Raw genomic sequence first — 14,533 nt, forward strand, 5'->3', positions numbered from 1 at the left:
TATACAGACCTTGTAGATGTCTTTGGATAGCTGTCCACCTCTGAAGTCAGGGGCTTTTCAACCTAGAGGAGTCTTTGGTGTCCCTTATAGGTGGAGGCAAGTGTCAGAGACAAGGGGTCCATGTCCCTTCCTGGTGAGGTGCTTGATAGGGTCCCCTTCCAATGAGATTGGAAAGTGTCTTTTATTTGATGTTCTTTCCAATAAACAAAATCTCCAGGTGGCAGTTAGTGATCTTTAAAGTCACTGTCTCCTGGGAGTTCCCTGGGAGAAGTGGTCACCTACTTGGCATTATTTTTCTTTCTTTTTTTAAAAAAATATATTTTATTGATTTTTTACAGAAAGGAAGGGAAAGGGATAGAGAGCCAGAAACATCAATGAGAGAGAAACATCGATCAGCTGCCTCCTGCACACCCCCTACTGGGGATGTGCCCGCAACCAAGGTACATGCCCTTGACCGGAACCGAACCTGGGACCCCCCAGTCCGCAGGCCGACACTCTATCCACTGAGCCAAACCGGCCAGGGCCTTTCTTTCTTTTTTTAAAAACATATTTTTATGATTTCAGAGAGGAAGGTAGAGGGAGAGAGAGATAGAAACATCAATGATGAGAGAGAATCATTGATCAGCTGCCTTCTTCACGCATGATCCACGCTGGGGATTGAGCCTGCAGCCAGGGCATATGACCCGACCAGAAATCGAACTGTGACCTCTCGGTTCATAGGTCGACGCTCAACCTCTGAGCCACACAGGCCAGGCCTGGTTATTCATTTCCCCCCACTTATTTACATTAATGCAATTTTAACATTAAAAAAACAACAACAAAAGAACAAGTCTTTAATGTCAACAACCTGAAAGACATTTCTGTTCTACTTAAACCAACAAAGTTTATTTACTAAAGAATAATTTTAGAACACATGAACTTGAAAAGATTTTGGGTTAGTTTCTATATTTCTGAGAATTTTAGAATACCCAATCATTACAAACACTTGCCTTCAAAATCAATTAACATCAATATGCTTAATTTTAACAATATCATCCAGAGGTAAAAAGTTGCCCCACATTTACAACATAGATATATAGAAACACATAGACAAAGAGACTTTCTAGCCATGAGAAAAACTAGCTTATAAAAGAACAGTTGGATCCATATTTTGTTTTGGCAGTTGGGATAAGAAGACACTTAAAATTTGTATCTGTCCTTGACAAGTCAAGTTCCAATGACCTTCCCCCTTTTAAAATAAGGATAGGCATATTTATTTATCTATTTATTTATAATACATATATGTATATTTTATATTTCAGAGAGGAAGGGAGAGGGAGATAGAAACATCAATGATGAAAGAGAATCATTAATTGGCTGCCTCCTGCTTGCCCCACACAGGGGATCGAGCCCACAACTCAGGCATGTGCCCTGACCCAGAACTGAACTGTGACCTCCTGGTTCATAGGTTGGACAGGCATTTTTAATACCTCAAAGAATTGGATTGCCACCTAAAGTACAACATTAGTTCTGTGTGTCCCCATCCATTTATCTAAATCTTCTTTTTGAATCTTTGAGAGACCAATTAAATGTTTTCCATTCATTCTGCTTAATTTTACAGCCAGCTTTTTCTAATTGTGCCTGAAAATGATTTGAAGTAACAAAGGACCCTGCAGGAGTATTAATGGTAGGCTGACAGTTGTGGGACTTGTTGGCTTCTGAGGCACAATTTCCCAGTTAATTTTAGTTTTCCTTTGAGATCTTTAGAGTCTAAACAAACTTCTAGGGAAAGTCAGCCTTTATGTGTGCCCTTCTTTGGATGAGCCAGAAATGATGAATCTCTCTATAGACTGCTTTACACCCTGGGGAAAGGATTTCCTCAGGCAACTCCACAAAGCTTCTTAGTCACCTGAGAATACCTGAGATTCAGGGTGGGGAAGGAATGTCCTTTCTCTTTTTGGAGCTAACTAGAGTTCAGTCTCTCATTAACCAGGAAAGGTTTTGTTCAGGTTCTCAGTAAGCAATCAAATTAAAAAAAAAAAAAAAACACCACACCTAAACTTAAAAGCAGCAACCCATTTTACCCTTCTTTTCCTGGATTATCTCAGCCCTTTTCTACCTCAAGAATTTTCTAAGAACAGCTCAGATAAATTCAGGATCTGCTTCCTAAAACAGGGAGGTCCAGGATTTCAAGAGAAAACTCATCCAAGTGTACCCAATGTGAAGCAGGGAGCCAGTGGGGCACCATGGGCCCCTGCTGGTACCTAGCACTGGGTACCCCGTACGTGTCTGCAGGGTGGTCCTGGTGGGCTTCTTCAGAATCCTGCAATACTACACCAAATAAATGTTGATGTAAGAAATGTCCAAACCTGTAGAGAATTTTTGTGTTTATTTGAGCCAAATTAAAGACATGCTGGCAAGTAAGATCTCAGATGCTCAGAGAAGAACAGTTTTGCAGTGTCTTTTATACATTTGGAATTAAGGAGGGAATAGAAGGAAGCTAACATGAAGTCAAGAGAAAACAAGGTACAGGATAGTTAAGATTCTGTGCTTCCTTGAGAATGATTACTTCTGCGGGCTCTGAAAAAGGCGTTTGGACAGGGCTTGCTTAAGGAAAGGTACGTCTTTTATAGGTCTGGGGCATGACTACCCACCATGGCCTTCCCCGTTAGGGATTTACGATCAGATCACCCTGTGAGGTTACTTTGGGTTAGATTTATTACAGAGCCCCTTTTCCGTCCACAAAACAATACTAGCATTTTAAGTTCCGTGTGTCCCCGTCCCTTTCCCTACTCAGCACATACACATGAGGCCCAAAGGAAGCTGCTGTTGGTTGACTGATGTCAGGAGCGTTGTGCAGGCTGGTATTCCTCTGACCCCTCAAAGGCATCTAGCCCTGAAATGAGAACTGACCCACCTGGTTCACAGCCAGATCAAGGCAAAGCACCTAGTCTTTTAACTCCTAGCCCAGCCCCTTCCCCAGAGAAGGGCCTCTAGTCACACTTCAGCCGCTGGGGAGCAGACTGGGAGGTCCTTTGTCACAGGGCAGCCACTGCATGCTCCGGGAAGCAGGGCCAGTTGGTGAGTGGAAGTCTTCTGTATTATGAGTTGGCCACCAGAACTGGCTCAGGGCAGAACTGGAATAGACTGCATGGGTCTGCTGCCTTTGTCCTGGCCCTCTCTGCTGTAGGGTCTCCTTCCCTAACCCCTACTTCGCGTCTCACCTAGGAGTTAGTGAACAGTCTCACATTCTACACTTGGCAGTGTGGCCCTGCCAATCCCTGTGACAAGTAGAGGCAATGGAAGGGGGGTAGACCAGTTGACCCCGAGGCTCTTGAATGCAAGGCTTTCCCATTAGTCTGCAGATGGGAGTATTAAGGAAGGACTGTAGCCTGGGTAGGGCCTGCATCACTTCTCTGAAGTCCTGGGCCCCAGAGAGACCCTGCCCCAGCCCCAGGGTTTTGTAAAGGTTGAGTGATAGTCTACAGGGACAGGCGTATGGAAAGGCATGCCTAGAGGGGTACCAGAAGCTGTTATTAATATCTTGTATAAATTTCTCCCTTTGCTCTGTGTCCTATGCTGAAGAGCAGTCTGCATTGGTAACCAGTGTCCGTCAGCTGAGTTCATGAGTTCAGGATGAAGTCAACCACTCCCCTCGTCAGCCCTGGTGCTTGGAACTTTGGGAGGATATGTACGCGTCCTGGGGATGAGGGGCAGTGCGGTGGAAGGGGGCACCTGGTCTTGGAGTCCTACCAACTTGGGCTTTAATCCTACTCACTATCTGTGCAACCTCGGGCAGGTCCCATACCAGAACGAGGGCCACAGGCTCTAACAGCAGACATCTGTTCCTCCCAGGCCTGAGGCTGCGAGGCTGAGATCACAGTGTCACAGGGCTGCTTTCTCAGGCCTCTCCTTGGCATGTAGAGGGCTACTTTCTCGCCACATCCTTACATGGTCATCCCCGTGTGTGTGTCTGTGTCCTAGTCTCTCTCATAAGGATTCCAGTCATATTGGATTAGGACTGTAGTGACATTTTAACTTAATTATCTCTTATAGACCCTACCTTCAAATAAAGGCATATTCTGAAGTATTGGGGGTACTTCATGATCCCTGAGTAGGTGCAGTAAAGAGTCACTTTTGTTAATTACTGTTTTTTTTTAAAAAAAAACAAAAACCTACAGAATCAGTGGTTTACTTAATGCAGATGGTAGGAGTGAGGGAGAGGAAATGACAGGGTCCATTCAGTCAGTGAGTAAATCTTACTGAGCACCTATTGTGTATAGGCCCTGCTTTAGGCATTGGTATCATCAGTGTCTCAATGAGCTAAACATCTGTCCTCACAAATTGACATTTTTGTGTAAGCAAAATCAGTAAAGTGTTAGATGTTAGAAGGTGACAAGTTTTACAGAGAAAATGAATCCTGAGGGAGGTGAGCCTCAGGAAGATGTGGAGCAGAGAGTCTTGGCAGGGTCCTTCTGGCTATACAGAGTGGTCAACTGCAGGAGGGTGAGGGGAAGTAGGAAGACTAGGGGTGTGGAGTTCCACTGCAATGTGGTAGGCTGCCTCTTGGACATTACCCACTCCTGCCTCCTGGTGCCCCCAAATGCCCTGGATTCTGGTTTCCTGCTCACTGGAGGCCTCTCTCCTCTCTCTTCTGCAGTGTGGAGGGCGAGGCCCCCAGCAGTGAGACCTGCACATCATTGGACAGTCCCTCGGCCTATCATCCGGACCCCTTAGCACCTGGCTCCAGCCTGAGCCCGGACCATTACGAACACACGTCTGTGGGCGCCTATGGGCTGTACTCAGGGCCACTGGGCCAGCGCACACGGAGGCCCAAGCTGCAGCACTCAACCTCCATCCTGCGCAAGCAGGCCGAGGAGGAGGCCATCAAGCGCTCACGTTCCCTCTCTGAGAGCTATGAGCTCTCCTCGGACCTGCAGGACAAGCAGGTAGGTGGGGCCTGTCTCTTGGCCACTTGGGAACGGGCAGCAGGCTTGATGGGAGAGACCCAGCTGGGGTTGGCTTCTTGTCGCTACGTCTTTGAGCCTCCTCTGAGAAGTGTGTGTCCTTGTGAGTATCTGTGGACTGGGCGTCATTGTGAATGTCAGGTGAGCACACATTGACTGGATCTCCTCCCTGTGTCCCAGTGAACGTCCAGACCAGGCGTTGGGTGGGTTCTGGCTGAGAGGGATTTTAGAATGGCCACGGTGAGTCTGAGGGACGAGTAAGAGCAGGCCTGGGTTAATGTGTGTGTTCTGGGGGAGGCCAGGTAGGAGGGACTGAGAGGGGCTTTGATGACAAAACACAGAGCCCATGCCTGCCTTCCTGAAGTCCCTCTTTACACCCTCCCCTGCAACTCCAGATTTGGGGAGCCTGTCTCAGGCAAACAGGGTTGCTGCTTGGTTTGTGAGATCCAAAGTCGGCAGGAGAAAATAGGCCCTGGCATCAGCTCTGGGCCTGAGCTGATGGCCCTGGCATCATGGCCCCTCCCCCCACCCCTGAAGGCTAACATAAGGGGCCCAGGATCTCAGGCTTGAGAGGGAGAAGAGAGGACTTGCCCTTTATTGGCCGGTGGGCTTACAGGGCTGTTCTCAGAAAGTAACCTCTGCATACAGACTGTGGGAGTGAAGCCACCTTCAGGTGAGGGGGAAACAGACCTACCCTGGCTGACTCTGGGTCTGGCCAGGCTTTGAAAAGTCAGTTTGAGCCATACACACCCCCTACCCACCCACCCGTTCCCCTCCCTTCTTCTGCTAAGATAGCCGCTCTGCTCAGCCTGCTGCTCCCTCTACTATGGACCCCAGAGAACTAGTGTGTCCCGTGTTTGGGGGAGCTGGCATCCCTGAGGAGGGCGGCTCATGGAGCTGGGCAGGCTCTTACTTTCCAGAGAGGTGAACAGACTACCAACTGGCAAGTGGGGGACCAGTACCCATACTTGGCTGTGTGAGGCTATGAGCCATTTCCCCCAGCCCCCACAGTGGCTCTGAGCAACCCTCTCCCCTGACACCAGCATCTATTTGGCTTTATTTTAGTGACCTCTATGCCTCTCTGTCTATTCTCCATGACAGACTCTTTGATTCTTCTTTTTTTTTTTTTTAATTTTTATTGATTTTTAAAGAGAGAGGAAAGGAGAGGGAGAGAGAAATAGAAACATTGATGTGAGAGCATAACATCCATCGGCTGCCTCCTGCATGCCCCCAACTGGGGAACGAACCTGCAATCTTTTGGTATATGGGACGATGCCCAACCAACTGAGCCACACCAGCCAGGCTAACTCTTTGCTTTTTCTTTTTTTACTTAACATGTTAAGCACCATGTCAATCACCGGTGACTGACACTATACTTTCTGTCTGGACCTCGTCAGTCACCGGTGACTGACAGTATACTTTTCGTTCAGGCCGTGTCAGTCACTGTTGAATGACGATATACAATTTAATAATTCTTTATTATTGGAAGTAATATATATGTCCCGCTTTTTCCCCGCACTGACCCTCTCTAGCCCGCCCCCTCCCCCTCCCCACCCCACGCCTTCAGCACCCTATCGTCTGTGACCATGGGTTATGCATATATCTATACAAGGTTTTTGGTTGATTACCTCCCCACCCACTCACCCTCCCCCACCTTCTCTCTGAAATTCCCCATTTTGTTCCATGCTTCCACACCTCTGAATCCACTCCTTTCATCAGTTTATTTTGTTACTTAGATTCCACATATGAGTGCGATCATGTGATACTTGTCTTTCACTGACTGGCTTATTTCACTTAGTATGATACTCTCCAGGTCGCCCCATGCTGTTTCAAGGGGTAAGAGATTCTCCTTTTTTACTCTTGCATAGTATTCCATGGTATAAATGTACCACAGTTTTTTTATCCACTCATCTACTGATGGGCACTTGGGCTGTTTCCAGATCTTAGCTATTGTAAATTGTGCTGCTGTGAACATAGGGGTGCATACATTCTTTCTGATTGGTGCTTCGGGTTTCTTAGTATATATTCCTAGAAGTGGGGTCAAATGGCAGTTCCATGTTTAATTTTTTGAGGAAACTCCATAGTGTTTTCCATAACGGCTGCACCAGTCTGCATTCCCACCAGCAGTGTGCTAGGGTTCCCTTTTCTCCACATCCTCTCCAGCACTTGTCATTTGTTGATTTGTTGATAGTAGCCATTCTGACAGGTGTGAGATGGTACCTCATTGTCATTTTGATTTCCATCTCTCTGATGATTAGTGACTTTGAGCATTTTTTCATATGTCTCTTGGACATCTGTATGTCATCTTTGGATAAGTGTCTATTTAGGTTCTTTGCCCATTGTTTGTCTTCCTTTTGTTAAGCTGTATGAGTTCCTTATATATTTTGGATATTAACCCTTTGTCAGATGTATTATTGTCAAATATGTTTTCCCATATTTGGGCTCTCTTTTTGTTTTGTTGATGGTTTCTTTTGTTCTGCCGAAGCTTTTAATTTTGCTGTAGCCCCATTTGTTTATTTTCTCCTTAGTTTCCTTTGCCCTAGGAGATGTATCTGTAAACATATTGCTACGAGAGATGTCTGAAATTTTGCAGCCTGTGGGTTTTTCTAGGATTTTTATGGTTTCACCATTTACATTTAAGTCTTTTATCCATTTTGAGTTTATTCTTGTGTATAGTGCAAGTTCGTGGTCTCGTTTCTTTTTCTTTTCTTTCTTGCTTTTTTCTTTTTTTTGCATGTATCTGTCCAATTTTCCCAACACCATTTATTGAAGAGACTCTCTTAACTCCATTGTATGCTCTTGCCTCCATTGTCAAATATTAATTGAGCGTAACGGCATGGGTCAATTTCTGGGTTCTCTGTTCTGTTCCATTGATCTATATGCCTGTTCTTGTGTCAGTACCAGGCTGTTTTGATCACAGTGGCTTTGTAGTATAACTTGAAATCTGGGATTGCGATTCCTCCAACTTTGTTTTTCTTTCTCAAAATTGCTACAGCTATTTTTTGATCCCATATAAATTTTTGGAGTATTTGTTCTACTTCTGTGAAATATGCTGTTGGTATTTTAATAGGAATGGCATTGAATCTATAGGTTGTTTTGGGTAGTATGGACATTTTAATGATGTTGATTCTACCAATCTATGAATACATATATTCTTCCACTTTTTTATATCTTCTTCTATCTCTTTTTTCAATGTCCTGTAGTTTCTGAGTACAGGTCTTTTGCCTCCTTGGTTAAGTTTATTCCTAAGTATCGTAATTTTTTTGGTGCAATGGTAAATGAGATTGTTTGTTTAGTTTCTCTCTCTGAGAATTTATTATTGGTGTATAAAAAAGCCATAGATTTTTGAATGTTGATTTTGTATCCTGCTACATTGCCAGATTCATTTATTAAATCTAATAGTTTTTGGTGGAGTCTTTAGGGTTTTCTATGTACAGTATCATGTCATCTGCGAATAATGAGAGTTTTACTTCCTCCTTTCCAATTTTGATGCCTTTTCTTTCTTCTTGTCTGATCACTGTGGCTAAGACTTCTAGTACTATGTTGAATAAGAGTGGTGAAAGCAGACATTCCTGTTCTTAGGGGAAATGGTTTTAGTTTTTGCCCATTGAGTATGATGTTGACTGTAGGTTTGTCATATGTGGCCTTTATCATGTTGAGATATGCTCCCTCTATTCCCACTTTGCTGAGAGTTTTTATCAAAAATGGGAGTTGAATTTTGTCGAATCTTTTTCTGCATCTATTGATATGATCATGTGATTTTTGTCTTTCAATTTGTTTATGTTATGTATCATCCTACCTTATAATAGAGAAACATGCAAATTGACCGCACCTCCGCTATGCCCACAGCCAATCAGAGTGAACAATATGGCGGTTAATTTGCATATGCGGGCGCTGAGCGGCCTGGGTCCAGGAAACATCCTCCAGACCCAGGCCGCTCCTAGCCTGTAGGCCTGTGCTTAGGTCCTGAGTGGCAGGGGTCCCAGAACGCCCCCTGACCACTCAGAGCCTATGGGTGTAGGCGCCAAGCAACCTGGCGGGCGGAACATCCCGCCCCAGCGGCTTGCAAAGGCTCCTGCACAAAGCAGCAGTTTGGGGCCACGCCCCCAGCCAGGCGCCCAGGACCAGGGGCTGCCGCTGGCCTCTGGGGTGTACCGAGACCCTGGCGGCCACTGCTGTGTGCTGCCCGGGGTCCCTGCAAGCCCCAAGCCTGAGGCCCATGGTCAAGGTTGGCTGCTGGCCTTCCCAAGCCGCTTGCAAAGGCTCCTGCACAAAGCGGCGGTTTGGGGCCACGCCCCCAGCCAGGCGCCCAGGACCAGGGGCTGCTGCTGGCCTCCTGGGTTTGCCGAGACCCTGGCGGCCACCGCTGCATGCTGCCCAGGGTCCCTGCAGGCCTCGAGCCTGAGGCCCATGGTAGGGCTGGCTGCTGGCCTTGGGGCGTTTGGAGACGGGGATGTTCCCGCCCCGCCCCAGAGGCTTTCCAAGCTCCAGCACCAAGTGGCAGATTGTGTCCATGCCCCAAGCCTAGCGCCCTCCACAGGAGGATGGCTGCTGGCTTCTGGGGTGTGCGGAGACCCCGGCAGCCACCACCGGGTGGCAGGGACACGCCCCTAGCCCAGTGGACACAACCCAGGGGCTGCATGAGCTGCAGAGGATACACCTTTTTAAAAAATTTTTTTTATCAATTTTGTTTATCCTTTCAAAGAGCCAGCTCTTGGTTTCATTGATTGTTTTGGTATTGTTTTTTTTAGTCTCTATGTTATTTATTTCTGCTCCAATCTTCCTTCTACTTAGTCTGGCCTTTTCTTGTTGTTCTCTTGCTAGTCAGCCCCGTCTCATGCTTCCCAACATTCTCTTTCTAGTTCTCTAAGTTGTAGGGTTAAATAGTGTATTGCTGATTTTTCTTGTTTTTTTTTAGGTAGGCCTATAGTGCCATAAACTTCCCTCTCAAGACTGCTTTTGCTGTGTCCCAGAGATTTTGGGTTGTTGTGAGTTCATTTTCATTTGTTTCCAGGAAGTTTTTGATTTCTTTCTTGATCTCGTTGGTAACCCATTCATTGTTTAATAAAATGCTATTTAGCCTCCATGTGTTTGAATGTTTTGGAGTGTTTTTACTATAGTTGATTTCTAATTTCACCCCACTGTGATCTGAGAAGATGCTTGCTATGATTTCAATCTTCTTGAACTTGTAGAGACTTGTTTTGTGTCCTAACATGTAGTCTGTCTTTGTGAATGATCCATGTGCACTTTGAGAAGAATGTATATTCTGCTGCTTTGGGGTGAAATGTTCCATAAATGTCAATTAAATCCATCTGATCCAGTGTGTCCTTTGGAGTCACTGTTTCCTTGTTAAGTTCTTGTCTGGAAGATCTGTCCAGTGAAGTCAGAGGGTGTTAAAGTCCCCTACTATGATTCTATTGTTGTTAATCTCTCTGTTAAAGTCCTCTAGAAGTTTTTTTTTTTTTTATATTTAGGTGCTCCTATATTTGGTGCATATATGTTTACCAGGGTTATATCCTCTTGTTGGATCGATCTCTTTAGTATTATATAGTGACCTTTGTTGTCTCTTGTGATAGCCTTCATTTTAAAGTCTATTTTGTCAGATATGAGTATTTTTTTCTTTTCCATTTACATGAAAAAATTTTTTTCCATCCCTTTACTCTCATTGTATGTGTGTCTTTTGTTCTGAGGTGGGTCCTATAGACAGCATATAGTTGTCTATATGGTGGGTCATGTTTTTGTATCCATTCAGCTACCCTACACCTTTTATCGGAACATTTAATCCATTTACATTTAAGGTTATTATTGATTAGGTACTTATTTATTGCCACTTTAATTCTGTATGCCTAGGTTTCTCTCTCTGTTTCTTCTCATTACAGCAGTCCCTTTAGCATTTCTTGTAATGCTGGATTGGTGTCGATGTACTCCTTTAGGCTTTTTTTTTCTTTTGTCTGGGAAGCTCTTTATTTGACCGTCTATTTTGAATGATAGCCTTGCTGGATATAGTAATCTTGGTTTCAGATCCTTGCTTTCCATTACCTTGAGTACTTCATGCCATTCCCTTCTGGCCTGTAGAGTTTCTGATGAGAAATCAGCTGACAGCCTTATGGGAGCTCCTTTGTAGGTAACAATTTGCTTTTCTCTTGCTGCCTTTAAGATTCTCTTTTTATCTTTAATTTTTGGCATTTTAATTATGGTGTGTCTGAGCATAGGCCTGTTTGAGCTCTTCTTGCTTGGCACTCTCTGTTCCTCCTGAACTTGTGTGATTTTTCCCTTCACCAGATTAGGGAAGTTTTCTGCCATTATTTCTTCAACATGTTCTCTATCTCTTTCTCTCTTCCTGCCTCTTCTGGCACAGCTACTAGTTGAATATGGTTACGTTTCACATTATCTCACAGCTCCCTTAAGCTGTCCTCCTGTTTTTTAATTGTTTTTTCTTTTTGGTTTTCTGATTGAGTGATTTTTTTCAACTCTTGCCTTCTAATACACTGATTCAATCTTCAGCTTTGCCTAATCTGCGGTGTATTCCTTCCAATGCGTTCTTTATCTGTGTTATGTCATTCTTTATTTCAGACTGTCCTTTTGCCATAGTTACCCTATCTTTTTTCATGCTGTTGAGCATCTTTACCATCATTACCATATTTTCCAGTGTATAAGACGACTGGGAGTATAGAAGATTTTCTTGGGTTAAAAAGTCATCTTATACGCCAGAAAATACGGTGCTCTGAACTCCATTTCAAATAAATTTCTTATCTCTGCTTCATTTATCTCTTCTTCTGGAGAATTCTCTTGTTCTTTCATTTGGGGGTTGTTTCTTTATTCCCTCATTTGGCTGTTTGGGTTTGTGACCATGTATTAGGTAAATCCTCTACACCTCTCAATCTCTAGTGCAGGACAGTGTCAAACACTGTTTCTGAATAATTAGATCAGGCAAAGACTCAATGCCTCCAGAGATCACCTCTGCCTAGACCAGTGGTCGGCAAACTGCAGCTCGCGAGCCACATGTGGCTCTTTGGCCCCTTGAGTTTTTAGCAAAGGCCAGCTTAGGAGTACGCTAATTAAGTTAATAACAATGTACCTACCTATACAGTTTAAGTTTAAAAAATTTGGCTCTCAAAAGAAATTTCAATCGTTGTACTGTTGATATTTGGCTCTGTTGACTAATGATTTTGCCAACCACTGGCCTAGACTATTAGGATTCCGACTTGAATTGCCCTCAGGCAATCGTCCTCAGGTGTGACAGCAGTTTGTTTGTTTTTTCAATAGGGTGGGACAGTTACTTCTGCCTGGACCCTAATTGTTATTTTCGTCCCTTAGGTGGCCTCAGGGCAAAGTGTTTTCCTGTAGGGTGGTCAACTGTCTTCCTCCCAGGCAAGGCAAATGTCTGTGTGGGAAAGATGTCCTCTACTGGGTGAGGGAATGACTTAGCACAGGAAACTTGGGGTGTCTGCCTTCTTAGCTCTATCCCCTGAGTCCTGGCTTCTGCTCACATAGCCCCAGACCACTCTGCCCTCTCTCCATCAGAACACAAGGTGGGTGGCTCCACAGGGAATTTTGTGCATTGACCCTTTAAGAGGGTGCCTGAATTTTTAGCTGTCACTCCCTAGCAGACAGCAACCCTGCTGCTTTTCACATTCAGATATTATGTGGGTACTCTTCTCCATTCTGGTGCTCTCTGCTGGGGAGCCCAGCTTGGGGACTCAATCCCAGAGGTCTCAGTGGTAACCGCCCCCCAGCTGAGATATCTCTCCAGAACTTCAGTTGCTGTCTGTGGGAGCCCGGCCAGCCCTTTCATGCCTCCGCCCCTCCTAGCAGCCTCTATGCGGTCTCCCCTTTCGGTCCTCGGGTATCAGGGTTCTCTCCTGGGAGTCTTCTGATGATTGTTCAGGAAGTTTTTCTGTATTTTAGTTTTAATTCCAGTTTGTTCCTGGGAGCAGGTCCATGCAGTATCTACTTACTCTGCTGCCATTTTTAATCCTAGTCAACGCTTCGCTTCTTGAGAGTAGGGACCTGTCTCTCTGTGTTACCAGCTTTGGCGTAGTGCCCACATGGAGTAGGCAGGTGGAACCTAGGTGAGCAGGGTGCACTGCTTTGCCTCCCTGAGCAGTGTGACTTGTTCTCGAGGATTTGAGAGCTCTCTTGGCCCCACAGCAGATGCCACTTTTCCTGGCTCCCTGAGAGAAGCCAGTTCCTTCTCTTGCATTCCCACTGAGCAGGCTTTAGCTCCAGGTATACATCTCACTCAGGATCGAGGCACGGGGAGTGGCCCTCAGAGCTGTCCTAGGTCACAAGTGGCTGGTGGCATGAGTTTCAGGACTTCAGGAAGTCCCAGTCCTTCTCACCTGCCTGCAGTGCTGCCCCCTCTCCTAACAGCAACCCTGCTGCTTTTCACATCCAGATATTATGTGGGTACTCTTCTCCATTCTGGTGCTCTCTGCTGGGGAGCCCAGAGAGAAGTACTGTGGTTCCAAAGAGCGAGAGCTGCTCTTCTCTGGGCCTCCGTTTCCTTGTCCGTATAGTGAAGGGACTTGGGAACCTCTTAGTTTGTCAACACCTTCCAGGAATATACTTCAGTGTCTTTAGCCCCAAGTGTCCCTGAGCTTGGCATGTGCTGGACACTTGCCTCAGTTTCATAGAGTGATCAGCACATTTCTGAGGAGGGCCAGGGTTAGAACCCAGGCGTCTGGCCTTGAAACCTCCTAAGCTTGGCACTTCTCTCAGGCCTCCCTAAAATTTAGTGACTCCTCCAGGCCAGCAAGAGGGCTCTGTCAGGGCCACAGAAAGGAAGCAAGACTGGAAGCCTAAGCCTATGCTCAGGGTCCAGAACCTCGCCAAGATCTTTGGCAGATTGTTTGTTTGTTAATCCTCACCTGAGGATATTTTTTTCCACTGATTTTTAGAATAGTAGAAGGGAGGGAGGGGGAGAGAGAAGCATCAGTGTGAGAGGCACATCGATCGGTTGCCCCCCACATGTACCCCAACTGGGGTGGGGAATCAAACCTGCCCTTGACCAGGAATTGAACCCGCAAACCTTCAGTGTGCAGGCCGACGCTCTAACCACTGAGAAACACTGGCCAGGGCTGGCAGGTCTTTTAATTTGCACATGCCTCTGGTTCCTTCTCTCTGGAGGTGCTGCCTTTCTCTCTTCCAACATTTCCAAAGTTGTGTTAAACTGCGTATCAAAAGATGCGCAAGGGCCAAGGCTTCTGTGGCTAAAGAAGTGTGGGAAATCACCACTTTTTAAACGTTCTGAGAAGTCCTCTAGGGAACATACTTGCTTTAACTTTAACATGGTGTTTCTCCATCTTATTTAACCTTAGAATCCAGATTTCGCACATCAGCATGCACCAGTGGTTCTTTTTTAATACATTTTATTGATTTTTTTTTTTACAGAGAGGAAGGGAGAGGGATAGAGAGTTAGAAACATTGATGAGAGAGAAACATCGATCAGCTGCCTCCTGCATACCTCCTACTAGGGATGTGCCTGCAACCAAGGTACATGCCCTTGACTGGAATCGAACCTGGGACCCCTCAGTCTTCAGGCCGACGCTCTATCCACTGAGCCAAACCGGTCAGGGCACCAGTGG

General features: G+C 45.6%; 1 protein-coding gene across 3 annotated transcripts in view; it reads left to right on the forward strand.

The window, feature by feature from the left end:
• The window catches only part of IQSEC1 (IQ motif and Sec7 domain ArfGEF 1), a 150,445-nt gene that overhangs the window by 103,663 nt on the left and 32,249 nt on the right, over nt 1-14,533 (forward strand). For all 3 annotated transcript variants that reach the window (XM_079777567.1, XM_079777569.1, XM_079777568.1), the window contains exon 2: nt 4,640-4,928. In XM_079777567.1, coding sequence (XP_079633693.1) covers nt 4,640-4,928 — 289 coding nt within the window. The remainder of the gene's footprint in view (nt 1-4,639; nt 4,929-14,533) is intronic.

Source organism: Cnephaeus nilssonii (assembly GCF_951640355.1).
Source record: "Cnephaeus nilssonii genome assembly, chromosome: 7".
Taxonomy (NCBI): Eukaryota; Metazoa; Chordata; class Mammalia; order Chiroptera; family Vespertilionidae; genus Cnephaeus; species Cnephaeus nilssonii.